Raw genomic sequence first — 26,042 nt, 5'->3', positions numbered from 1 at the left:
TAAAATACAGCCTTTAAAAGAAACTTTCCTATAGACTCTAACTTGACCGGAAATAGATACTTTATGCTCAAATTACTTAATAAATTGCCGCCTTTTCTCAAAACAAACTCTCTGATTGGCGCAAATTAACCAATCAGGAGAGGCGTCGTTTACTTTGGGAAGGATGCTGAAAACTGGTAACGCAAAATGGCGGACATTCTTTCTAGAAAATAGGTAATAATGATCCTTGTATATTTCTGAAACAAAGCTAAAACTCGTCCCTTATATGAAATCAGTAGTTTAACTACTTCATTAGCCTTCCATTTACATCATATTTTCACAGTCAGATAATAGTTTTACAGCTAAAACCAAACAAAGTAAAATTGCCGGCGTACCTTAGCTCATGTGTAGGTGGATATAAAACTGCTTATTGAAGGTGATTCCATCACAAATACTCCACAATAATGAGCACATGACACTTTAAAATATGTTAGCCTATGATATTTAACATATTTAAGACTAAACACGTTTAAAACCAAAACATTTAACACTTAACACACACGATACACGAGAGTGTAACATTCCACAACATAAATCTTTCCAAACACAAAACTAACACTTTTCACTTCGAATTAATGTAATAAAATGGACACAAGACATTCCGAACACTTCGCACTAAATGTTAAACACATTATTAGCACAGAAAGTCACAAAATATTTATATAAACGCGAAAAACTTGAGTGCAAAAGAGTATGCAAAGGACCACCGAAAAGTGCGCGAAACCGGCAAAACTGAGGAAATTATTATACCATAGACATCGAAAACGGATAATGCATTACGATGTTACCACTCACAGCACTATATTAAAACTGAATAAATAAGGTATAATATTTAGCGATGATTATTATTGGAACCAGGTTTTATCGCTGGACGGTCTTATCGGGAGTCTGCGAATAATCAAACGTAGAATAAAAGACTACCTCTAGTTGGACGATAAAAAGTCTGTTTATCTTTTAACGTCTTTTATTTCTGATAGTGGATTGTCTCTCTCTATTGTCTCTCTCTATTATATCTCTCTATTATCTCTCTCTATTCCGTGGATTCTAAACGCATACATTTATTGTGTACGTTTCCTACACACAATAAACTTCCGCATTTAGATTATAAGCTTTTTAGGATTTATTTTAAAGGAATACACATTTTGAAATAAAATGCATTCTGATGACAGCTTATTATTGAAGAACGTGTGGAAGTAGTAAATGTTCTACTAAAGTAATTACAATGCGTGTGTAACTAGAGGAAAGACCAGGGCTTTGGGAATCGTGAAGTATTTAATAGTTTGAAACACATAAATAACAAATAAAACTCATGAAGTAAAACGTAAATTAGATAAAAGCAATATTAAAAATTCAGTTTTCAATTTCATTAATCAATAGAATTTCTTTTAATTCTTCTGGATTTAAACACAATTGAAAATCAACCGAGGATCTTTATATCCATCCTAAAATCACATACCTGATTTACTAAATTAATTTAGAAGAAGTGATGGGATTGTTCAAATAACATTTTTACTCCAATTCTCTAATTAATATTATAATTAGAGTCAATGTTCCAATACAAATGTTTACCCTTAATTGGCGTTATATTATGTTATATTATTTTCTCTTATATTTATATTTGAACCATAGTAAAGCCAAAATAACCATTAATATAAATTTGTTTTTTTAATGCTAGTACGGTATTGATTTTTTGTTATTTATCATTTTCCTAGTTTTTATTTGGTTGCCGGTTTTATTATTTGCCTGTTAGATAAAAGAAGGCTATAAAAAGGTTCCAGTTGATGGTTTTTGGTCTTCCGCTTTAATTTTAACAAACTGGGTTTGCAATGAGCTCTAAAGCAATCACCTTCAAGTTTATTGAAAGTCGATACTGTACTTTTGTAACTGGTTTAATGCATTTTTATTAAAATTCAATCTGGTAAGCTTTCCACCACGTTGTTCAATACAATCGGTTCACTTAAAATTCGAATCTCCCGCTCTTTTGTCAACACTGCTGGTATGACGACGTGAGGGGTTTCACAGCTCCTAATTCCATAACTCACTACCCTCCCACTAGGCCTACATCGAAAGTATGGGATTAAGTGGCCATGGATTATTATGGCCCCAAGGTCGACTCTATGAGGCAAAATATAAACAATTTCTGTTTTGGGATGTTGATCTTATGGGAATATTGGTGTGTATAGTAGACGCTATGGTACGTAGGTAAAGGTGGCCGTGCTTGGTACCACGACCACCTTTAACTCCTAAAGGTAAGGTGGCCGTGATGGTACATGGTACACGAAATTACAGATTATCTAGTTAATTCTAGATCTACCATTGACTTAGAAATATTCAATGATCAATATTCCATCAATCTTTTTTACTATCTTTAGTCACACGCTTACATCAAGGCGGCTACCCGACCGTGCTCATTACTTTATTTGTTTGTCTTTGTAGTTTGTACGAATTGTAAACGTAAAGTCAAAAGTCAAGCCAAGTCAAACATAACCTATTTAATCGTGTAATCGTAATTTTACTAATTTTGTGTTCTGTTTCTGTATGACTTGACTTCTGAATTCCAAATTCTTGTATGCACTAGCTATGTGCATCGTTGTTTTAAGTTTTATTATCAATACACAAACCAATTTATAACTCTATAAGCAAAATTTTAACCTTTAGGTAACAGGTAAAGCATAAAAGTAGGCTAGGTTCATTAGAGATTAACGTAGGTTTGACTTGCTTTTTGTATAGGCCTGAAGATATGTATAGATAGTCCTATAACAAGACGGTTGTATCCTTCTCTAGTTAAGTTTTTATGCCCTTTTAATTTCTAATTACAGTACTAGGTAGGCCTAAGTTATCACTCATACTAGTAGTCCAAACATAATATAATAATAGGCCTACATTTATTTCTAAACTTACCTAAATATAGGCTTACCTAGAATTTGTTTACTTTAGAGTCTCTAAATGAATTTTGAATTTCTTATTAACTTCAGCCCATCTTGAACACCTTGTAGGCCTACATATTTAATTTAGGCCTAGGTCCTTGTTTTAACCAATCTTTTTGGTTATCGACCTAAGCCCGGTCCTGTGACGATAGGCTTAGGTAAAGAGAGGGTTTACTGTAGGCCTAACTTAAGTTTTCATTAACAAATATTTCCATTCATAGCTGGAGGAATGGCGTCGTTTGACTCTTATTGGGATGTGGACAAGTATAAGAATGAGTTTGAGTCGAGTGAGCACTGGGAGCTTCGTCGTCAGTTTATGGTCGCCCACAAACACAAGTACCCGGAACTGCGGCTAGTCTGTCTGACGCAAGTCTTCTTCAACATGGAGTTCCTGGGCTGCAAGTCAGTATAGATAGAATTAGACTATAACTTAAAGAAGCATTTACTATTGGTTGGATACTGAAGTAGGCCTAGACATCTCATCTATATGGAGCAGTTGTTACCAAATTCTTTTGTTAAAAAACAAACATTAACAACAATTAAATTTAAATAGTTGTGTGAGCCAGTCACAGAATATGCGCTCTGTCTAAATTTCTATTTTCTACCTAATATTTTAGTTGCTAAGCAGGTTGATGGGTCATAACAGTTCCAAAACATCATTCCATTGGTTTGACTTGGCAACATTTGTTGTGTATTTGAAAGAAATTAAGTTAACTCAGTGGCCTAATTTAGATCAGCACCATCTGTAGGCGCCTCACATCGACTACGATGGTTTTGATTGAAAAAAAAAGACTGGCAACAACTTTAAAATTGGAATGGAATGTCTAGTTGCATCAATGACAGAACTAATGTAAACAAAATATTCATAACGTTATTTATTAGCCTCTAGGTAGGCCTAGCCTAGTTAGAGAATGAAACAGTAGTTCAGTTGAGCCAATAGATTGTTCTGAGGTAGGGCCTAAATGACTTAAAATTTTTAGGCTATTTCTATCATAATGATTACCAAGCCACACTAAAAGGACGACCTGTTGTAAACTGTAGCATCCTTGATGTCACATCAAGTTAGCCTACAACAGTAAACAAATTTATGGAGAAAATATAGCCTAATCTAAGACTACAATAAACTCTGTGAGTGGTTGATTAAACCTTGTTAAATTAAAGAATATCTGGATTTTAATTGCTTTAATACTTAAAATTTGACAAAAAACATTTTATTTCCTGTTTCACAATCATTCTTAATGTGTTTTCTGCCATTTTCCTATACAGGTATCCCCAAAAAACTATGGATCTGGTGAACAAATTGGCTGGAGAAGTGGCAGGAGAATTCCGTGAATCTCGTAAGGATAAATTAAAGCGAACGTTTGTTGGCGCCCAAGATGCAGCGGGAGCCAAGGCTAAAGGTATGTTTGTATCTCCTAAGATCAACACAATTATTTGCTATTGGATGTAGCCTGTTGTGCTTGCTAGGCCCAATTTTAAGAGTTGGCCTATGCTTATTGCTTGTTTAGTTACTGGCATCATTGACTATGCACTATGGAAACAGCTGCTTGCATTTTAATAATAGGTACCTATTTATAGTGTTAAGCCAACGAATACAAACCCTTTTAGAAGTGAAATGCTTATGGAGAATAGTCAGACTGGAATTTTGCCGTCGAAATGAGCGTCGTACGGCCGCTGCTATGGTTGCTTGTGAGGCTGCCGCGCTATTCTATCCCTCTCACTCTATCTAAGCCAATTCTTTGTCTTTCTCTCTCTTTTATTCAGTCAGCTGACTTGGCCGTGACAGTCTACCTAGCGGCTGCCGCGGGAACTGTCAAAAAATAAAATATTTCCAGACTGTAAATAAGCAGTCTGGAGATAATGCAAATTAATAGGCCTAACTCAGTTTATAGGTACCCTAAAATTTTTTTCTTAACCTATCCTAACTTTAAAAAGGCTTAATAAAGTCACAAATCCTAATTAAGTGCGATCTACCTTCCTCACATGGCTAAGTAGGAATTGTATTGTAATCTTTCTATTTGTATGTATAATCTCATTTAATGAATCTTTTTTTTCATCATATAGACTTTTATAAAGCCTCTCCTAACCTCTCGTTCTCGTCCAACCCGCTACAGTATTGGAATGATCCACACCTTCTTCGTTGCTAGAACTTTGGACTCACCCAAACCACCATTCCAACTGTTTAATGAATATCATATTTTAGTTTTTTTTTTTTTTCGGACAGTTAGGACTTTCTGTTGAAAACTGATTGCACTTCAGTATGAATATCACTGCTGTAAGTAGATGGACCCCCACACAGAAATTAAATTATTTATAATTGGTGAAACTATATTCAAACTTTACCAATAGGCCAGTTGAATAGGGTACCTACCTACTGTTTAGACGTTGTATAGGTAATAGGTACTGTTGCAACCAATGGGACTACTATTCTCCATGTTCAAAGCAACACACAATTTACTTGTAATCAAGGATGTTTGTACCAACTAATCTTACTTGTGTTCAACTCAGGAGCAAAACCGCCGACTGGAGTAGTTGAAGGCTCTGTGACAGACGGACCAGCAGTGAAGAAGCCTCGTGTTGAAGAGCAAGATATTCCGTGCATTGAAATAAAAGATGAAGAAGAAGAGGAAAATGTTGCCACAACTTCAAACGACAGCATTGATGGTACAATATGTTTCAATTACACTAGAACACTATAATATGTTTCAATTACAGTAGAACACCTACCTTTCAGGAATCTCAGGACTGGGCCCTTGTATGAGCTAAAGAAATTCTGAACATAAGATAATGGATCGATACTTAAGCCTACATGAATGACTGATACTTTTTAAAACCACATCATTTGTGTGAAATTAGTTAACTACAGAACCAAATTAAACATTAAATTTATACAACAATAATAAGTATCTGTCGGTCCTTTAGCACCAAAAAAATCTTGTGACTTGCTAAAGTGGCTATTGACACCGTTAGTGTGATTCTTGGCTGTCCAAACTAAATTAATCGTAACCAGAAAAAATCTACGGTACTGTAGTAAATTTACAAAATTAGTGTTCCTGCACTGCCATGTACAAATATTTGGTAGTGTAGTGATAGTAGGCTTCATATATATTTAGTACAGGGTGGAGCTGGTCTAGTGGTAAAACGCGGGGCTTAAGAACCTGAGGTTCCAGGTTCAAATCCCGCCATTCACTGATGGATTTTATCCATATGATAATGCCTTGACCCTCTAGATCTAATCTGAAGTAATGAGTAAGAACAGCTCCTAGGATGTGAAGGACAAAAAATATATATTGTTTGTATTTGGATGGCCAGTTATTCAAACATCCATGGAGTAAAAATAAAAGGAAACATTCCATATGATTTTTCAACGCTTTGAATTTTCTACATTCGATCCATTTACTTTTAAGTTCAGGTTTTTTTCTTTGAAGTGCCTGCTATTCCTTCCGTCAATACAAAACATCACCACTTTTTGCTGTTGACAATGTGATGTTTGCTGTTCAACTTGTGATATTTTTGACTATGCTCAAAGTTTTTCCTACAGTTACCTAACAATGTACATGTTCTCTCACTGATTTGAGAAAGCAAAGTGGCCAATTCACTCATCAGTGAGACAATGTTAACATTGTCTCACTCTAATTACTTTGTCTCACTCCAGATTTGCAACGTGAAGTATACGAGTGCAAGGTCGTATGCGTGCAAAATACGTCAGCTGTTGTACCGTTGTATCATTAAATGTCATATTAAAAGTTCACTTTTGTGTAAAACATGTCACATTTCTTTACCAATTTATTTGTTTTATGGTAACTGTAGGAAAAATATAATGTGCAACTCGAGTGCAAAGTGCAATTACCTCACTCGAGAAACCATTCCTCACTCGCCTACGGCTCGTGAATAAGTATTTCTCTCGAGTGAGTCAGTTGCTCCCTTTGCTCACTAGTTGCACAAATAACTATTGTTTGTACTTTTAGGATGAGTAAAATGTTTTGGTTCTATTTGTTGTTTCGACGTGTTAAGCCGGGTTTTCCTAGACGCGGAAAAGCGATTAACATGGCATTCTGCTCTGCTTCTAGGAAAACAGTAGGCCCTAACATTAAATTACCTAAGATAAGAAGAGTCCGCTCTCCGCGTTCCTCTCTCCGCCCTCCACTTCTGCGTCTAGGAAAACCCAGCTCAACATTTGTCAATATTGCAGTTCCACTATTGCAATACATTTTTACAACCAGTGTTGTTGATTTGTAATTTTACCAAATATATTTCTTCAGGTATAGAAAAATACGCTGAGGCCGTTAAGGAAGTTGCAAAGACGTGCGTGCTTCTTTTCCCCACACGCACCAACAGTAAGACGGAAACTGATCCAATGAATATTATTCACGCTAACTTCCATCACTCTCAGATAACGATTCGCTTCGAAGGCACCAAGTAAGTGATAAAGTAGTACTAATGTATTTGCAACCTATACATTAACTTTCATCTTGCTTTTTATTTTATTTTTATAAAAATGTAGGCCTAAAAAGCATTTGATTTGTAAAAACACTTAAATATGGTTTCCTTTTCAACAAGAACAATACATAATATACATAAGCCTACCTGCTCTACTGCAGATAATTTCTGTTGTCTAGCTAATTTTCCAATTGAATTGAATTTTTATTGTGATTTTTGGTCAATCTTGGTGATTGACTATCCCATTAGACTCAAACACTTAACCTGTAGATAAGCAGGAATCTATGTTAGTTTTAAATTGACTTGTATGTTTATTAGTTTTTTGTATTGATTAATTGATCTCTATACTGATATTTGTTTCAGAGCCGAAGGTTTCAGGTGTGACATCTTGGTAAACCCGAACCCTGACGCAGCAAAGGACAAGAAGTCAAAGGCCTCTGATAGTCTGCTTGTAGGTTCTGCGTTTGGCTCCACGCAACGCCAGGGCAAATACGACGCTGCCCAGAAGGCAATTAACTATATGAAGCAATACTGTACTTACATTGTGGTAAGAGATTTTACAAGGTGGTTTTAAAGTGTGAATAGACTTTCAGAATCTTTTTTCGAAAGCTTAGGTTTTTTTTTGAACTAGTTAACTACACTAGAGAGTCGATTGTTAGAAAAAATTGTGGAATGGGGTGTTCGGATAGGCCTAAGTGATTTTTCGTGTAAGCAGTCATTGATGGGAAAAGTGACATTATTTAAAGTTTATTTTATATAATTTCAATTTATCATCTAATTTTTACTGGTATTTAGCAGTTTTCCTATGTAAACTCCCATCTTCACCGTTGATCACAAAGCACAAATTTTGTGATAGTTTCAATTTAAGGTATCTAGGTATCGTTGCTTTTCTTACTGTCCGTTGCAATATTACCGAGCTTATCTCTCTATTTGTACCTTTTCCCTCCAATATTTCAAATTTGTCAGAAACAATTTAGTCCTTGACGTTAACTGATCATATTATCAGTTAGAATAACACAAAAGAATAGTGCACAAAATGACGACTGTCCATAACTTGTGGTAATTGTAAGGCTAGGTTTTGATTTTTTTGTTTTTCCATCCTGAGTCAACTGACACTTAAGATGACTGGGCTCTGGATGAATAAGGTTCTACTGTATCTGTACTCAGGATAGAGCATACTGTATTTTGATTTACAATTTCATTTGTTAGGTTTTGGGTCAATTCTACTACATCAATAACGGATAGTTCAATCTTACTTTGCAGAGGAAACGGATTTATAATCGTTTAATGATTTACCAATAAATAATAAAAATAAAGTTACCTGGTACAATTATTTGTCTAATCTATTACTAGGATGGTTTTTTAAATGTTTAGCTTATTTGGAAAAAAATGAGTCCGGTGGTTTATAAATACGCAGAAACTCTGATATTGTTGTCCTAATAAAGGACTTTTTCAGAGATTAGATTGAGGAGAAATATTTTCTGTATGTTTTATTTTTATTTACTTGTTACAGCCAAACCCGGAGTGGTTTAAGGAAGGAGGTACCCCAGATTTCATTGAGAAAAGAATACCATGCAGCAAAACTCCTCGTACTTATTTGTAAGTACTTTTTGTACTCATTCTGACAAAAATTTAGTAGGTATCCCAAAATAAATAAAAACCTTCACCCTCACATTAACTTTTTTAATCATACAATAACTATCTTACTTAAGGATTCATAAATTTTTTACAAATCTACATTACTATCTGAACTGAGTGGGAGCAGTTTAATACGAGGCATGTTTTTTAAGTAAGTACCGTTTTTAAATTTCTCCGTTGCAGTGCTGCGATTGGCATTTTGGACACTTTCGCTGAATATGTGTATCTATTGGCAAGCCCTAGCCGGAAATTCGACAAAAATCGGCCGTGTTTACATCCGGTATCAAGCATTCAAAATGGTGCCGCCAATTGAGACTGCCGCCAACTGTGAAGTGCGCGCTGTAATTAGAGTTTTAAGTGCTAAAGGTGTGAAAGCCATTGAAATTTATCGACAGATTAGTGAGGTGTATGGCGAGAACATTTATGAGTGACGGAATGGTACGCAAGTCGGTAAGGGCATCTAAAGACGGCCCCACCACAGTCCATCATGAGCAACCATTAAATGTACCATTCCGTCACTCATAAATGTTCTCGCCATACACCTCACTAAGCTGTTGACAAATTTCAATGGCTTTCGCACCTTTAGAACATAAAAATCTAATTACAGCGCGCACTTCACAGTCGGCGGCAGTCTCAATTGGCGGCACCATTTTGAATGCACGATACCGGATGTAAACACGGCCGATTGTTGTCGAATTTCTGGCTAGGGCTTGCCAATAGATGCACATATACAGCGCAAATGTCCAAAATGCCAATCGCAGCGCTGGAACGGAGAAGTTTAAAAACGGTACTTACTTAAAAAACATGCCTCGTACTATACTCAGATGTTATGACTCCTGGAATACTACCCTCTGGATAATTTTCCTCTCAAACAAGTTTCTTTATCATAATCTCGGGGAGTAGTTTACTAATCTTGGATACAAATTACTTTGCAGTAGAGACAAGTTGTTTGATAAGATTCAATTTGAACAAAGTAGATTTGCTCAAGTCTGCCATTTCTTCACTTAATTGTTAGTTCTAAAATTAACTGTCGAGACAGTAGTAACTAAGGGTGAGAGGAACAGACTGATCCGACAGCCCGAGGTAAAAAAATCTAGTGTTCCCTTTTATTGTATTTGGATCTTTATGCCATATAGAATTATGATGTAGTGCCACACGGTATCTGATTAAATAACAGTATGGTAGAACTCTGAGTATCCAATAAATAGGCACTGCACAATATTTGGATGATTAGATTTTTTGCTGAAATTTCGAGTATTAAAAAAATAGGTTGATTTCACGATCAAAAAATTCACGCTTTTGCTGCTATTGCAGAGGTCAATGATGATTTTTCCTGACTACGAAAGATGTTCAAGGTTTTACCGCGACCCCGGGAAAAATAATATTTCCGTTACTGCGGGAGACGATGATGATGTTTCCGAGATCATGGGAGACAAAGATGAGGTTTTCAAATAACAATTCTCTGTTATTTTGTGCATCTTCTTACTGCAGTTTTAATATTTTTAAATTTTTTAGGTAATTTAAATAATCTGCAATTTGGATGGTAGGAGCATTATTGGAGTTGTACGGTAATTTAATAAGAAATCTCTGGGTTTCAAAGTCTTATTTCTTTCTCTATCACTTCTTAACACCGTTGAACTTTACAGGATCATGAGGAAGGAAGACACTGGCCACATCAGTCCAGAAGTCGCTGATCTTTTGTTGGAAAATTTCAAACGCAGCTCCAACCAAGACATGTTCTTTCCCGATGTAGAATACCTTGAGAAAGAGAAGATCCAGCTCATGAAGTAAGTCTTACCTAAAAATTTAGTTTTTAACTGATTTCTACTACTTTGTACGTGAAGTTTTTAGGAGAAACATTCTTCTTTCTTTGCTTATGGATTTGTTTAAAAAGGCTAATAGACCTAGGCTATTTAAGATAGGCTCCATACAGCTGGGTTGTTTCAAATTATCAGCATACATTGGACATACTGTTAGAAAGATTGGCGAAGACAAATTTTTGTGTTTTCTGCCTAAGATATTTTCTGGTTTAAAGTTTGTTTTGATGTTTACCTAAACTAAGTAATTTATGAATTTTTGCTCTACTTGTACACTTGTACTAGTCAAAGAGTAAAAATAACTAGAAATAGAAATCCAATTGTACTTCCTAATGGCATTAATCAGAATAAACTACAATATATAAATCTGCAATCATGACCAAAGGGTAATGCACACCCTTAATAATTTATCTACAATAAGAAGATAAAATTCTATTGGCATCGGCACACTCAAAAATGTTTTTAGACTTATGAAAAGAGGCTGCAGATTTTATACAGTCAAAAGTCTAATAGCAGTATTCAAAGTTGGTTAAAAAATGCATCAGTCATTGGGAAGATTTTAATCCAAGCTCTGAGAAAGTAGTCTTGTCATTTACTAGACAGGGTGTTTCAACAAACTAAATTTTATAAACTGTGTGTTAATCCGTCCCAAAAATGTGCATACAATTGTTAGCTGAATTTCCACCAATCTCATATTTTTTCAACTTGAGTAAATTCTGAATATATTTGTGTTGGGTTTTTACCAATATTTTTAATTGTAGCCGAAGTGCAAAACACCGATTGGGTTTCCGTCACTTTGGTCCCAAACAGATGATGAAGCACCATCATGTCTGTATCTTCAAGGAAAAAACAGGCAAAGAGATCATCGAAGAGGCGAAGCAAATGGGTGGGAAACATCCTAAGTATATAATCCACTACAAGAAATGATCAGGTATAGAATACATACGCATTACTTTGGTTTACATTTTTTAAATGCTCAGATTAAAATTGTGTGAAACATATACCTAACATTTCAGTTTATTTTCTTTAAAAGTTCTTAATACTGAGTGCAGCAAAAAACCCGATCCATTTTCTGCAGAGCACTGTTCAGCGACAGGTCGTCCGAGAGTGGTGGGAGTAGGCTCGTTGGAAAGACCACACAATGCCATTTTTTGTAGTCATAGAGCAGTAGTGCGGTTGTTATGGAGTCGTTTTCATAAAATAGTGAATTCATTCATTGCTACTCAGCGGCAGTTTCATGCATTCTTTCAATCAAGGCGACATGGGGAAGTTCCGTTGCGTAGCACAATAATGCGGTGGGCTCCTTACTTGGGAACAACGGCTTCTGCGTTGAAAAGGAATCTGACAGGCCTTCCAAAGTCAGATCGGACGCCAGACAACAAACATTCGATAGAGTTTGAGCTGCTGTGGAAAACAGTCCTCGTAGGCCAGCCCGAAAACAAGCGGCTACCTTGAACATGTCTGACCGCTCAGTTATACAAATTTTGAGGTTAATTTTCATCCCTATGGACACAGAAAACGTACTACTATAACCCAGAATGCCAACCGCATGGTAAAAAGCATTAAGCGTTTTGAGAGAGCTTTGCCTGTCAATCCGAAGGCAGCGCCACCAGCGTCGCATGCAATAGCATAGCAACGCTGGTGGTGCTGCCTACGGATTGACAGGCAAAGCTCTCTCAAAACGCTTAATGCTTTTTACGATGCGGTTGGCATTCTGGGTTATAGTAGTACGTTTTCTGTGCTATGGATTAGAATAATAATTTGGTAATCATCCATTCAGATAATCACGACGGAACCTCTCTATGTCGACCTAATTAAATAATACCCCCGCCGCAGCAAACCTGCAGACTAAGCGAATTTCCATTTGCCTGATTGGATTTAGACTAAAATGTCTCCTTAAAAATATCACATTTATTCCCTATTTAAATAGAATCAGTTTAACACATATTTAGGTTTGCTGCAACAGGGAGGGTAAAAGTGTTTTTTTATGTAAAATGTTAATAGTTAGTAAGAAATAAAAACATTTTCCAAATTTGGGCAAAATATGTTAATAAACAAGCACACTACAACGGTTTACTTATTCTCCATAAGAATAACATAGGAATTTTAAATTAACAATTTTTTGGAATTTTCTCCGTAACCATTAGGCGCATTATAACGCTTCAATATACTAAATTATTCGTTTTTTTAAGCTCTACAAAATAGTTTGGAAAGAAATTTAAGAATTTAATGTTTTTTTGGTCAAAAATAGGAAAAACCCATTTTTACCCCATAAACCCCTGTTCCCATGGTCCGATCATGCTGGTTCGCGAACTCGTTCGAATAAACGTAGGTTTACACGTTTGTACCAAATTTCATCTAAATCGGATCATTTTTGATTGAGTTATCGCGCTAACGGACACATATATATATATATATATATGAATTTGAACGGATAGTGTTTTTGGCCTCTAGGGACCTCAAAACGAAAAAAAAAATCGGTCCCGGGTCCAGGTCTTACCATGAGTACTACGGTTTAATAGCTTATTCCCTATATGGGAAATTCGCTAAAAGCACGGAACTGCCACTGAGTTGCAATGACTAAATCATTACTTTTTAAAAACGACTCGATAACAACCGCACGTAGCTCATACGACCACTGCTCTATGCCTACAAAAAATGGCATTGAATAGGCTTTCCAACTAGCCTACTCCCACCACCCTCAGATGACCTGTCGCTGAACAGTGCGCTGCAGAAAATGGATCGGTTTTTTTGCAGCACCCTGGATAACTTTTTGACGATGTAGAAAAACTCACTCTGTTAATTCATAACGAACTACTGAGCGATTTTAATTTTTAACTTAAAGAGTGGTTTTTTGCCTATTATTTTACTTTTCATTGATTATGTAAAATAAACCAAGTAGCAGGTTGGGAATTATTATAAAAAGGGGTAGAGTTCAACTAACTGTGTGTTCAGCTAAGTGTGTGAAAAATATCTATGGGTTAATAGGGACACAAATAAATAATCACAAAACAATATTGGTATTTCACCCTAATATAGGTATTCTTTAGAGAGAAGATCGAAGATGTTCTATCTCTGAATAAGGTAATGGGACAAAGTATCGGTATTGTTTTGAGATATTTTTATTTCTGTATCTATTAGCTCTTGGACTCAATTTTTCAAGCAGACCAAACTCAATCCTTTTACATTTCATAGATATTTAAAGCTTTCTGAAAAGAAAATCATCGACCTAATTACACTTGAAATTGTGAGTTTTTTTTTGCAATACTACTAAATCCTATTCTATCCTTGGTTGTTTTATTTCAGGGTAAAACTCCTTCGAAGAATCCAATCAATACGAGGAGTCCAAAGGATAAATTTATAAATAGTTTAATATTAAAACAACACATGTTTGTATGATCACCATAAAGTTTGTTTATCAAGTCAAGTTATACAAGTCGAAGGTTTAAACTTAAACATACAGTACTACTGACATTTTATTGCCTTTTATCATTCAGTTTGATAAAGGTATCTCTAAATCTTAAGTGTGATTTTTTCCATCGATAATTTGGAGAAAAATAATACCAATCTCCACAGTTTTGCAGTTGGTTTGCTAATAAGAGCATTGGGTCTTAAATGCAGGGTTGAATCTTTGAAACCAACATTATGAATAGTAAAAACAAGTCTCCATCAATTCCATGGTTGTATTGTACATAATATATTATATTTATCTTGTTCTTAATATCTAGTGTACATATTTGTCAATTTTATATCAACGTGTGACTTCTGTTTATGATTTTCATTTTATTTTTAATCCCTATGATATCGTAGTGAATCAAAACTTGCATAACCAACAAACAAACCCAACAAAAAATTTTTCCTACTGTCACCCGACAAAGTTGGCTTCCTTGTACTGTTTATAGTACAGAAAGCTGCTAATTGCTGCATATTTATACTTTGTCGTACGGTTTATACTTTGTCGTACGATTTATACTTTGGCGCACATCAGGATTCCAACAAAACAACACAAAACAGTGTGGTTCTATTATGCACGTAATCCGTGTACGCTTGGAAATAGGTTGGCAACACTTTAAGATAATAATACTATGAGCAGCTGATTGACTATTATAACTACCACGATTTAACCTGTCATTTCTTGTTTATAGTTTATGTTCTCTTTTCGGTATTTCTGAACTTTTCTTTTAAAGGTTTTTTTTTAACATTCCTACAATCTTAATAAACAAGAAAATACCTTTAAAGCATTTTTTAGGCGCGGAAACCACTGCAAATTACAAAAATATCCGGAACTATTTTCTCAAGTCGCAGAGCACATTGCTTGCCGAGGAAAAAATAGCGGAGTAATACGGACCGGGTACTACTTTCTCTAGGGCACCTATTTGTGTTGCCAGCTGAACCTAAAAACGTGTTGTATAGTGTTTGAAAGACTAATTATTTATATGCTTTATAGTGACTGTAGGAAAAATATAATGTGTAACACGAGTGCAAAAGGTCTTTGCTGCACTCGAGATCATTCCGCACTCGCCGCTTTCGTATGCAGCAAAGTGCCACTTTGCTCACTAGTTACCCAAATAACTATATAACGTTATGTAAATAGCATTTATCACCTATAAATTGTGTGCTGCAAAATACTTTCAATTTTAGTATCTAATTATTTAGATATACTTTTACAATAGAATTTGTATATTTTTGTGAAATCATAATATAAAATTATGATTATTAAATGACTGATTGGTGGAAATGACTAAGTCAAATTATTTTATTATCTCCTCCCTAAAGCCGGGTTTTCCTAGGCGCGTAGTCGGCGAGCGGAGAGAGGAACGCGGAGAGCGGACTCCGCTTGTCTTAGGCAATTTAATGTTACTGTTTTCCTAGAAGCAGAGCGGAATGCCATGTTAATTTCAATTCCGCTCTCCGCGTTCCTCTCTCCGCTCGCCGACTCCGCGCCTAGGAAAACCCGACTTTAGAAATGTCGATTCTAGCTTTATTTGTGAAGGGTTTTGTAAGGATAGATAGATTTGATTAGGTTTGTAAGAACCAAGAAAATATGTTTATAATCTTTATTATTTATTATTTGTCATGATATTACAAACAACAATAACAATGGTAAAATAACATTATATTACATGGTACTTACAATGTTCTAAATTAAAATGTAGAAATGTTTAACATCATATTTACACGGTTCAGTAAAAATATTACCCTATTTATAATACCCCTACTATGTTACAAAATGAAATTAAATTCTCAAAAAGATAACAATGGTAAAATATTTACAACTATACTCTTAAATGCAGTTTAAATTGTACTTGCTTGGCGATATCCCTTCGTATTTTAGTAACAATTAGTTTCTTAAGTTCAAAAAGGTGTGGTGGAATTAATTTTGAGAAATAAACAATTGGATAGTAGCTTCTCTTCTGTAACAAAAATTTACTAAAACTGTCGTTAACTACAAACACACTAAATTATTATAATTTATTGCTTTATTAAAAACCACAAAACATGATCACTCTGCTCAACTGGTTTACACTGCTATGAAAGCAATCCTAGTTATTTTAGTAATCAAATTTCAATTATTGAAATACTAATTAATTGTTATGAATACATCCATAGTGCTCTTATTAAAGGCCTGTATAGTGTGTGTATAGTGCCTTCTATTTTGCCTTTTTGGATGAAAACATGGTCTGATTTTTGGGTTAACAGTTGTGTTACTCAGCTACAAATATACCATGGCCAGAATCATCTTGTTCTTACCCAATGAAGCACATTGTTTCTATGTGTCTCCCTACTCACAATAAGTGGTCTAGTAGTTATTATTAACTTTTACGAGTCCAAATACATCTTAAATTTTTCAAAGTGAAAATACATCGAGTGATTTCAGGATAAAACATAACCTAACCAAGACCATTTTACTGTGGTAATATCATCCACAGTAAAATGTATCATAAATTGACTGCAATTTGCTTAGATTTATTTTTATGCTTAGATTCGTTAGATCTAAATAGTTTCCTGATAAAGTCAGATGGCGACTTAGACTTCTTTTTCTTTGTTTTCTCCGGGAGGCTAAGTGTACTGGAGCTGAATGCGAGGGAATTGTTGAGGGAAGTGGTTGAACAATACTTGAAGCTTTCTTTGACTTCCACTTCGTCTGTTTTACACTTGATAGTTTCAGAGGTGTATTGTGAAGGTTGTGGCTGATGTGGAATTTTAGGTTCAATTTCTTTCAGACGTTTGTACTCATTAGACTTCAGTTCTCTGATGGTGACTGAGGAAGGCCTGTAACAAACATTTTATCAATAACACTAAATAATTAATTGTGTTGGCACAATAAAGGCATATTTATAATTTTAATTTACACAATGTACAGCTGAAATGACCTTTAAATTGAAAATGCAAAGAGAAAATGTACAGTTTACTGAAATAACACTTTTAGGGAAAGCGGTCAAAACTCATAGAAGTTATGGATGTGCCGGGGATCGAACCCGTCCCTCCTGCACCAAAGTCTAAGACGCTAAACACTATTCTAGCAACACACCCTTACGGTTTGCTTCATTGTTCATTGTACTTTAAGAAACAAATAGAGTTTAAATTTTCCCAAAAGTCAAGTTTTGATGAAGCAGTTTTTTAATTTTGAACCTGGAATAACCTTTGAACTTTATTTCCATAGAACACTGCCTCACTGCCTGGTTTTTGTTGCTATGACCATTGATGTGACATAACACTCACACTCTTGTAACATTATAACTCACAGTTAAAAAGTGGCGTATGTAAATTAGTTTACTAACTCCATCACTGACCTGACAGTAGACAGCTGAGGCTTGACGACCGAATCCCGCAGTCTCTCCCAGAATTTGTAGTCTCTTTGATTCGCTCTGTTGTAGTCTAGTTTGTACATCATCCTGATCTCCTGCGGCAGTTCCACGTTCACACTCTCAAACAAGCAGGGAATGATGATCCTCGTTCTGTTCTCTGGCGACAGCAAAGGTTTGTTAGTAATTCCACTCACAGGGCTGCGGAATTGTGAATGTTGTGCGAATGTTTAATCACGGGTGCCCATCCCCCCCTAGACTCATGACGCACCCCCCCCCCCCAATTGAGCAACAGCCCCCCCCCCACCATAAATGAGGTACACAACAAATGAGAAACATTATTCCACCGCCCAGTACTATTTATAAAAAAAGAAGTTTTATACATTTTTTTAGATATTAAAAATTCAAACCCAGTTAATCTATATAAATAAAGTTATAGTTGTGTCTGTACATTGCTCAGAATTATACATATTTTGGGTAATTTTTACGTTTTATACATTGAAGAAGTTGAAAAATGTCTTATCTCAATTTATGTCCGTCTGTCACGGCCCAGAAGGCATTTTACGCATCCTACTCCAAAGAAAACTAGAGTATCGATTTAATTGTATTCACAGGATTGGCGAGAGTGTCCTTAGCCATTAAAATATGGCCTCACTATTTTGGAAAATTAAATAACGGACGATCAAAAACCCAATTTTGTGTGATTTTTATAGCTTTTTTCTCCATGTTTAGGCCTACTACATACGTCATTTATGGAATACTAATAATCTGTTAAGAGAACACGTAATATATGAAATTACGAACAGCTGTTTTGATAAAGATTCCTTTTTCTAGCTGGCACTGATATGTTTACATAATTGTTGTTGACGAATACTGTGTAGGCCCTAACCATTTCCGATCACGTTTGTTGTAACCATTTCCGATCACGTTTATAAGCAAATCCAAAACCAAGTGAGATTAATAATTGTGTGGCTTTGGCTTACATAACGGGTTTGATTTATCACGGGTACTAATATGTAACTGTAAATTAAATTAAATAACTAACCATCGTCCAGGTCGGGAACCAGAGATTCTGTGTGTATCAATTTGGAAACATCACAGTTCTTTTGATGAAAATGAAAATGAAATGGAAACGCTTGCGCCAACAATCGTCTGCTCCGTTTTACACTTCTGTCTGCTGTGCGCTATGTTACAACAGATTTCAGATACAACAGCTGAGGAATGATGACGATATAATGCTTAGTAAACTGTTGATTGAGTGATTAGTAACCATGGTATCTTTAGTACGGCTGTGATTGGTCAAAGAGTAGGCCTAAATATGGCGACTTGTTGAATTTGTGTATGAATTGAAGAGAAACCTAATAAAGAACGGAAGAACAAAGAAAAAGAATAACATGATTGTTCTCGTTACATTCTTTTTTAAGAGTGTTTTTATTATCTCTAAATATAATTTTACACTTTTTTATTACTCATCTAATTCCTATGCTGTGATACAGCACCTACCGGTAGCCTATCTGTCTATCATGAGCAGTATGTTATAACACTTCTTAAAGGTTCCTTTAATATTTACGTTATTTATAGCAATGCAGTGTTTGGCTAGTTATTAGTTGAGTTTGAGTTAGCTATAATTTTAAACGTTGCCGTTTGTACAACTGAACCACGATAAATGATTTTAAATGTACAATAATAATGTTATTGCACAATAATAATGATTGTGCAATATTGAATTTCGTTTATAAAAATACAAATCGTGACGTTAATGGCTGTTTACAGCGTTTTAATGGGTTGTCATCTATTTTTATACTATATTGGATTAACCGTATTTGTCATTACCCCATTACCCCCCCCCCCCTCCCTATTAACTCAGGTAATCGAGTTAAACAAAAGTGTAAAGTATTGTAGCCTATGCTACTTGATTGTATTTAAACGAGCTTTATGTCAACAAAGTGTTCTGTGCTAAGTCGTGGTGTAGCTGGACGTGTCTGTACCACACGTTATCTTTTATCTATCACAGCAGTTGAGCCATGCGTCCCCTCCCTCTTAGATCTCATGTCTTGCTAATCTTGAATAATAACTTCCTACACGAATCCTAAACTATCCGTAAATCATTTTAACTAATTGAATTCAATAGGCTAATATAACTATTGTCATTAATTAATCGACTTTATATCTGGCGACTTCGTAATATATTTTTGATTGTCGTGCAATTCACTTTAGCCACCCCCCATTTGAATTTTTACGACCCCCCCCCAAGAATTTCAATGACGCAGTCTGCGTCACAGCCCCCCCTTGTGGGCACCCCTGGTTTAATTGCCTTCGCTTTATTGGAAAGGGCAGTTTCCTAGGGATAATTAGTTGCTGAGTGGGTTTACGTGTCACTTTTGGGTGATCTGTACACAGTTTGTCTCTTTTTGAGGCGTTCTTAAAATCCTGATGTGCATCTTAACATAAAATCCTGTTCTACAGCTATTTCTCTATTTAGTATTGTTAAAAGGAAAGGCTCTAGGCCAGGATTTTGATTTTTAGAAAGAAAAAAAAACAGGGGGAATCAATTAGCTTACCTGAGAAAAAGTCAAAATAAGCCATAGTAGCATAATCATTGAAGAGACGAATCACACATAATTTGTCCCCTGGATGACTTTGTCAAGTGTAGATATTGAGAGTTATGTAAAAAAAATTGCAAAACAAACATGGTTTGGTAGCCAACAATATTTGGCATATTGTGTGGTTTGTGTCTTGTTTGGTGTCTTAATGTGTATTTTGACTTTTTCTCACGTAAACCAGCTGCTATCCTCCTTTGTTTCTAATTTAGATGAGTAAGTCCTTTGTTTCTAAAAATCACACTAGTTCTATGTTTGTCCTTAAGGCTGAGACTAACAAATATTAATTTGATTCAACATTGCTAAACGACAACCAAACAATTAAAAAGCACATGCATAAGATCTGAAAATTGTAAAATGTGTTTTTAAAACTGACAGAATACTTTTTGAAAGTAAAACCCTGAGTTAGAGTATTCTTGCACTTACCTATGGCCAGAGCTTGTGCGAAGGAGATGATGAACCGATTCACCGGACTGTCGAAGAAGTATCGAGACAGAATCACAATGACACGGTGGCAACGTTCACTGACCAACTTGAGTAGTCCTTGGTGTTCAAACGCCAACCCTCCAACCAAGTCTTCCTTCACACACACCTAAACAGGACAATTGTAAGTTATTTACTCATTCATCAAAAACCAGGTTTCCTTTCAAACATTTCATGATTTTCACAGGCTTTTGGCAAACTGTTGTGACAATGATAGACTGTGGAAGATTGGGCTGAGACCTTAAATTTTGGGAAATTTTCATTAATTTTTTTTGTGGGGGGCTTTAATCACTTCAACTTCTTTCAGAATATAAATTTCAGGATGTTAAAGCAATAGTGAAAACCCGTCAGCAGATTTTGGCTGATCGGGAATTTTAAACTCCAGTGAGATCGCTGTTTCATTAGTCAGGATCATTTATAAAGTGATCAAGGACAGCTGGATCCAGTTTTGAACCATCAAATCTGGCCACTTTTCTCACTGATTGAACCGGGAACATTTGACTATGAGGTGAGAGTTATAACCCACTGAAGTGAGTTCAGCTACCCAGAAACGTTTAATGATTTCTTTATAGTAGGCCGTGAATTTTTTGAACCAGTAATGATTTCAACATCCAAAAAATCCATCAGTGTAAAATATGTAAATAGGATCCAGACATTTTTCAACAGCCTTGAAAATGTCGTGGAAAAACAGTCGCATTGCAGATGAAAAAAAATTTTGTAGCAAATTTATTTCTTTGGTATGTCACAAAAAACTAGAACTAAAAAAGTTTCACAATTAATATCAAGTAGGCTAAGAGAGGTAAAAGGGGATGTTAGGAGCAATCGTCTAAATGTGTCCTCTTTTCAAGCATGCAAACATGTTAAAGAACGAACCTTTAGATTGTAGTCGAACTCTAATCTGTCCATCATCTGCCGAGCGAAGGCCTGGTCTTGATCAGCGTACAACAACAAAGCATCATACTTTTGAGGCTCCTTGCCTTGCTCCAGCCTACGAATGTCGTCTGAAACAGTTTGGTGGTGTATAGATCATATTTATTACTCAATGTTTAAAATTAATATATTTATGTTCAAATATTTAAACAAAGTATTTAATTAGTGATATTCATTGAAAAATTATAAATAAAAAGTAACAACTCAATGAAATAGTGATACTGTATATACAAGATTTGAAGAGAAGAATCAAGAAATGACCGCATTATTCACCTAGCAAAAATACTGGCATATGTTTTGGATATGATGTAGTCGTAGTAAACCACCTTCGAGGCAAGCCCCAATTCAACCAGATTCCCAAAGATCGAGATTTTTAGGTAACTATGTAGCCTAGTATCGATGAGAAGCCTCATATAAAATGTAAGAAAAAACATATAGGTGTAAAATTACACTTTATTCATTGAAGACTAATTTTGAGATAGTTTTTTACAGCCTAGTTTAATATTTAAATGATAATAAGAAAATTACTCACCAAAAGTTAACACTACATCGTCACTGTTTGAATCAGCTGATTGTTCTTCAGTATATTTCCTAATCCCAGCAGAGTAGATTTTTGCATCCTCTCCTGAAAATATTTTTCAAAACTGCTTGGTAACTTATTTCACAATAGGCCTATAATATTTACTAAAAAGCTTATTCTTAACAAGAGTCAACAAAAACTAAAGCCTAGATTTTTAAATATACCTCATCTTAAAACATTGAATTTGTTGTCCGTGGTTAAACATTAAAATCTAGATAAAAAATAACAGTAAAAAATATTTTTATCCCTTACTGATCAGGTGATAAATATCATCTACTATGTCCCATCGATCCATTCTACCGAGGAATTCCTCCAACATTGCCAGACTTGCTTCGGCCTTTCTGCCCCAAACTGTCAACAGCTGATCGGCCGGATTGTCACCTGAGGGCTCAGGTAAACCTGTCAAGTGTACCAACCCCCTCCAGTCTCTGAAAAAATTACCCTTTGTACATTTAGTGAACACAGGTGCCAACCCCCTCTAGTTTCAGAAAAAAATTACCCTTCATACATTTAGTGAACACAGGTGCCAACCCCCTCCAGTCTCTGAAAAAAATTACCCTTCATACATTTAGTGAACACAGGTGCCAACCCCCTCCAGTCTCTGAAAAAAAAATTACCCTTCGTACATTTAGTGAACACAGGTGCCAACCCCCTCCAGTCTCTGAAAAAAATTACCCTTCATACATTTAGTGAACACAGGTGCCAACCGGAAATTCCAGATAGGTGGAAATTCCAGATAGGTGGAAATACCTGTCTCTGAATTTCCAACTATATTTGACTTTCTAGAAAACAATAAACCTAAGTTGTCATAAAAAAACCCATCTTATAGTTTGACAGTCAGTGTGTTTGGTGGCGGGTAGTAGGGGTTGCATCTAGATGGTGATACAGTTTCCTCTCACACTACTGACAATTAGAAGCACCAACTCAAGTTATAACATCCCATAACATATAGAGGGAAAGGTCGGTCTCTGTAAATGATATATTTACACCTATTTATGTTTACCTTTATACACCTATATGTTTATATCTGCAGCAGCTATATTGAAAAATACATTGGATTGACTAACGTCCAACAATTTATTAACTTGTGATCTACAGATATACAAACAGTCAATTTTAAGTGATAGTGATAGTTCTACCGATTGAATTGTACTTGTAAAATATATCAACAGTAAAACCTTTTGAATTCTTATGTTCATGATAACAAGATGAAAATACATTTAAAACTGGTATTAGGCCCTACTCATAAAATAGACATTTTACGAGTAGGCCTATTAAGTGGGGTTACAGTGTGGAATGACTAATGGGATTAACTCACCTGGTCGGTCTAGCCATAGCTTGTTCTACCCTCGGGTCAAAGAGCTGGGCTCAACTTAAGATGAGACAGACTATACTACACTACTAGCCTCTGTTACATAAACCACAAAATGAAAATAAAATGTACGTATACACAAAGCAAACTACCAAAATACAGTAGCAACAAACAAGCAAAGCAAAATAAAAACAAGTGTTCACCAAAACAATACAGCTTTAACTGGTGAGAGTTTGAGAAAAATCACTAAAATTCTACATCAAGATCAATGTGTAAAATTAATGGACATATTTAAAAACAACAAAAAAAACCATTCACATAGTAAATTGCATCAGAAACCCCTTTTTAAATAATCACAACTACTGTCATTAAGTTAATGAGGTGAAATTTATGAAAACCACACTTAAACACTCACAGGACGAGTTAATTATATCCACAGGTTCCATGGAATATCAGCTGCAAAATGAAACCATAAATAAATCCAAACAGGCGAATATTACATTTTAGGGTGGATGTAGTCGACTTAATCGTAAGTTAGCCTACTTTTAATACAGTAAATTAACAATGCATCCGTCAGCAGTTTCAAAAGTAACATGCAGGGTTTTAAATTTCAACACCTCAGTCCCGGTAGGTAATGCATTATCCTTCCAAGTAACTTTTAAACCATAAAAAAAATAATGCTGATCCGGCAGTCGTTGTCAGGCGTTCACCCGCGTGCGGAATAAAAATAGTATTTTGTCAACACTGAGGAAGCAGAATTTTTTTTGGAAGTTCCGCGAAACTTTGGATTTTTGATGCCGTGGACGATTTCGTGTTGTGAGTACCGGTATCTGCTTATATGTGTTTAGACGAGTCCTGGACATCACAGACAAAAATAAAGGTGAGTGAAGCCCATAATAATCTTCGGGAATAAATAACACCTCCGCTAAAAAGCATGTCGTTCAGTAAAAATAATGACTCTATGCAGGAATCATATTAAATTGTATCAATCAACAAAGTTATTTTAACGATACCGGTACCTTCAAAGCTAATTCTATGAGACCACTGTTTGCAAGTGTCCCACTTAAACTTAAATTTCCTATATCAAATGCCTTTTTTAACGAAGTGGTATACTTAGTAGCTAACCTAACTTACAATACAGAATGTTACCTTGGCAATCCCTCTTCAGAAGCTAAAACTTTCCTCTTGTTTAGCTCATTAACAATGATCTGTCGAGTTGAAGGCCTTAGAGCTGTAATTGGAGTGTTGTTCAAATTTGATACATCGTGCTTGTCTTCCACCTCCATTTCCGATTGTAACTGTACGTACAGATAAAATGATTGAAAATTACTTTGATAATTTTATTTTAAATAGGCTATGCTTAAAATGTGAAATGTCTTACGGTAGGTAAGTTTATGCCTATGGAGTATTGTTGTTCCTAAGGCTGAATACACTAGATGCAACAGGTAGACTTCCGTATCTGTTGTAAAAAAAAACCGTAACCGTGGTTAGTTAGGTTATGTTAACCTAACTTAACTAACCAAACGATATATCGAATGAAACAATCGAATAATCGATATTTTCAATCGGGGCTGCACTTTACTTGACGTCCTACACTCATTCGAATGAAAATATCGATCGATATATCGATTGCTTCATTCGATATATCGTTTGGTTAGTTAGGTAAGGTTAACCTAACCTAACTAACCAAACGATATATCGAATGAAACAATCGAATGAAAATATCGAATCAGAAAAACAATCGAATGAGTGTAGGACGTCAAGTAAAGTGCAGCCTCAATCGGTTGTTTTTACAACAGATAGGGAAATCTACCCGTTAAACTTGGCTAAATCAAAGTTTAGCCTAAATTTGTTTTACAAGAATTGAAAATATTGATTAATAATCGATATTTTTAAATATATTTATTATCAAATTAAACTATCATGACCTAACCTAACCAACCAAACTTGCTGATGGTGAAAAAATCGCACGAAGGTTTACTAATCAAATCGATAGTTTCAATCAATACTAGCATAGCCCAGTTAAGAAACTGTACCCCAAAAACTAATAAGAGCAAAGTGTTTACAAGTTACTTAAGTTAGGTTAACTTAACCATAACCTAAATGTTAAGTGGTTTGTACAATACTGAAAAGGTTAAGCCTAAAACATAGCTTACCCACTTGAAATGAGTAGATTGATAATCAAAAATTAACTCAGTTAGCAAGCTGAATACCATACTCACAATGTAGTCCAAGGTAGGACTATTGAGTTAAAGTTGTCTGAGTAGAAAGTTGGGAACGGATTCTATCTATCTTGATTTCATGTTGAGAAATTGACATTTAGCTCTCGCAGTGCTTCGCTTCTGCTTGATCAACTGTCGTCATATGATAACGATTCAAATACCCATCATCACCACCTGTTAGAGAAACGAAAGTGAAAGTTCAACAACAACATAACAACGAACGACAACACCAACATACTACATCAGCC

General features: G+C 35.4%; 2 protein-coding genes across 4 annotated transcripts; one reads left to right on the top strand and one right to left on the bottom strand.

Annotated features, from left to right (window-relative positions):
- Positions 1 to 2,504: 2,504 nt before the first annotated feature.
- LOC129002994 (uncharacterized) lies at positions 2,505 to 14,236 on the top strand. Of its 2 annotated transcripts, none has more exons than XM_054431172.1 (10): positions 2,505 to 2,697; positions 3,188 to 3,368; positions 4,233 to 4,366; positions 5,475 to 5,630; positions 7,229 to 7,385; positions 7,770 to 7,953; positions 8,920 to 9,005; positions 10,691 to 10,831; positions 11,623 to 11,792; positions 14,168 to 14,236. In XM_054431172.1, the coding sequence occupies exons 2-9, from the start codon at positions 3,196 to 3,198 to the stop codon at positions 11,786 to 11,788; spliced, it is 1,197 nt and encodes a 398-aa protein (XP_054287147.1). In that variant the 5' UTR covers positions 2,505 to 2,697; positions 3,188 to 3,195; the 3' UTR covers positions 11,789 to 11,792; positions 14,168 to 14,236. The 2 variants fall into 2 exon arrangements, with proteins under 2 accessions (XP_054287147.1, XP_054287145.1); XM_054431170.1 differs by having other exon boundaries at positions 2,505 to 2,704.
- A 1,705-nt stretch (positions 14,237 to 15,941) lies between these two features.
- LOC129002993 (uncharacterized) lies at positions 15,942 to 25,995 on the bottom strand. 2 transcript variants are annotated; one of them, XM_054431169.1, is made up of 8 exons: positions 25,791 to 25,995; positions 24,722 to 24,870; positions 22,513 to 22,688; positions 22,213 to 22,305; positions 21,624 to 21,751; positions 20,694 to 20,859; positions 17,656 to 17,827; positions 15,942 to 17,134 (listed from the first exon to the last, which is right to left on the bottom strand). In XM_054431169.1, the coding sequence occupies exons 2-8, from the start codon at positions 24,856 to 24,858 to the stop codon at positions 16,801 to 16,803; spliced, it is 1,206 nt and encodes a 401-aa protein (XP_054287144.1). In that variant the 5' UTR covers positions 24,859 to 24,870; positions 25,791 to 25,995; the 3' UTR covers positions 15,942 to 16,800. The 2 variants fall into 2 exon arrangements, with proteins under 2 accessions (XP_054287144.1, XP_054287143.1); XM_054431168.1 differs by having other exon boundaries at positions 25,795 to 25,995.
- Positions 25,996 to 26,042: the final 47 nt, after the last annotated feature.

The sequence above is a fragment of the Macrosteles quadrilineatus genome, unplaced genomic scaffold, assembly GCF_028750875.1.
Source record: "Macrosteles quadrilineatus isolate MER2022 unplaced genomic scaffold, UCM_ALF_1.0 Scaffold_9__3_contigs__length_116548681, whole genome shotgun sequence".
Lineage (NCBI taxonomy): Eukaryota > Metazoa > Arthropoda > Insecta > Hemiptera > Cicadellidae > Macrosteles > Macrosteles quadrilineatus.
Note: the sequence above shows the minus strand (reverse complement) of the source record. Positions and strands in the feature narration are given on the sequence as shown.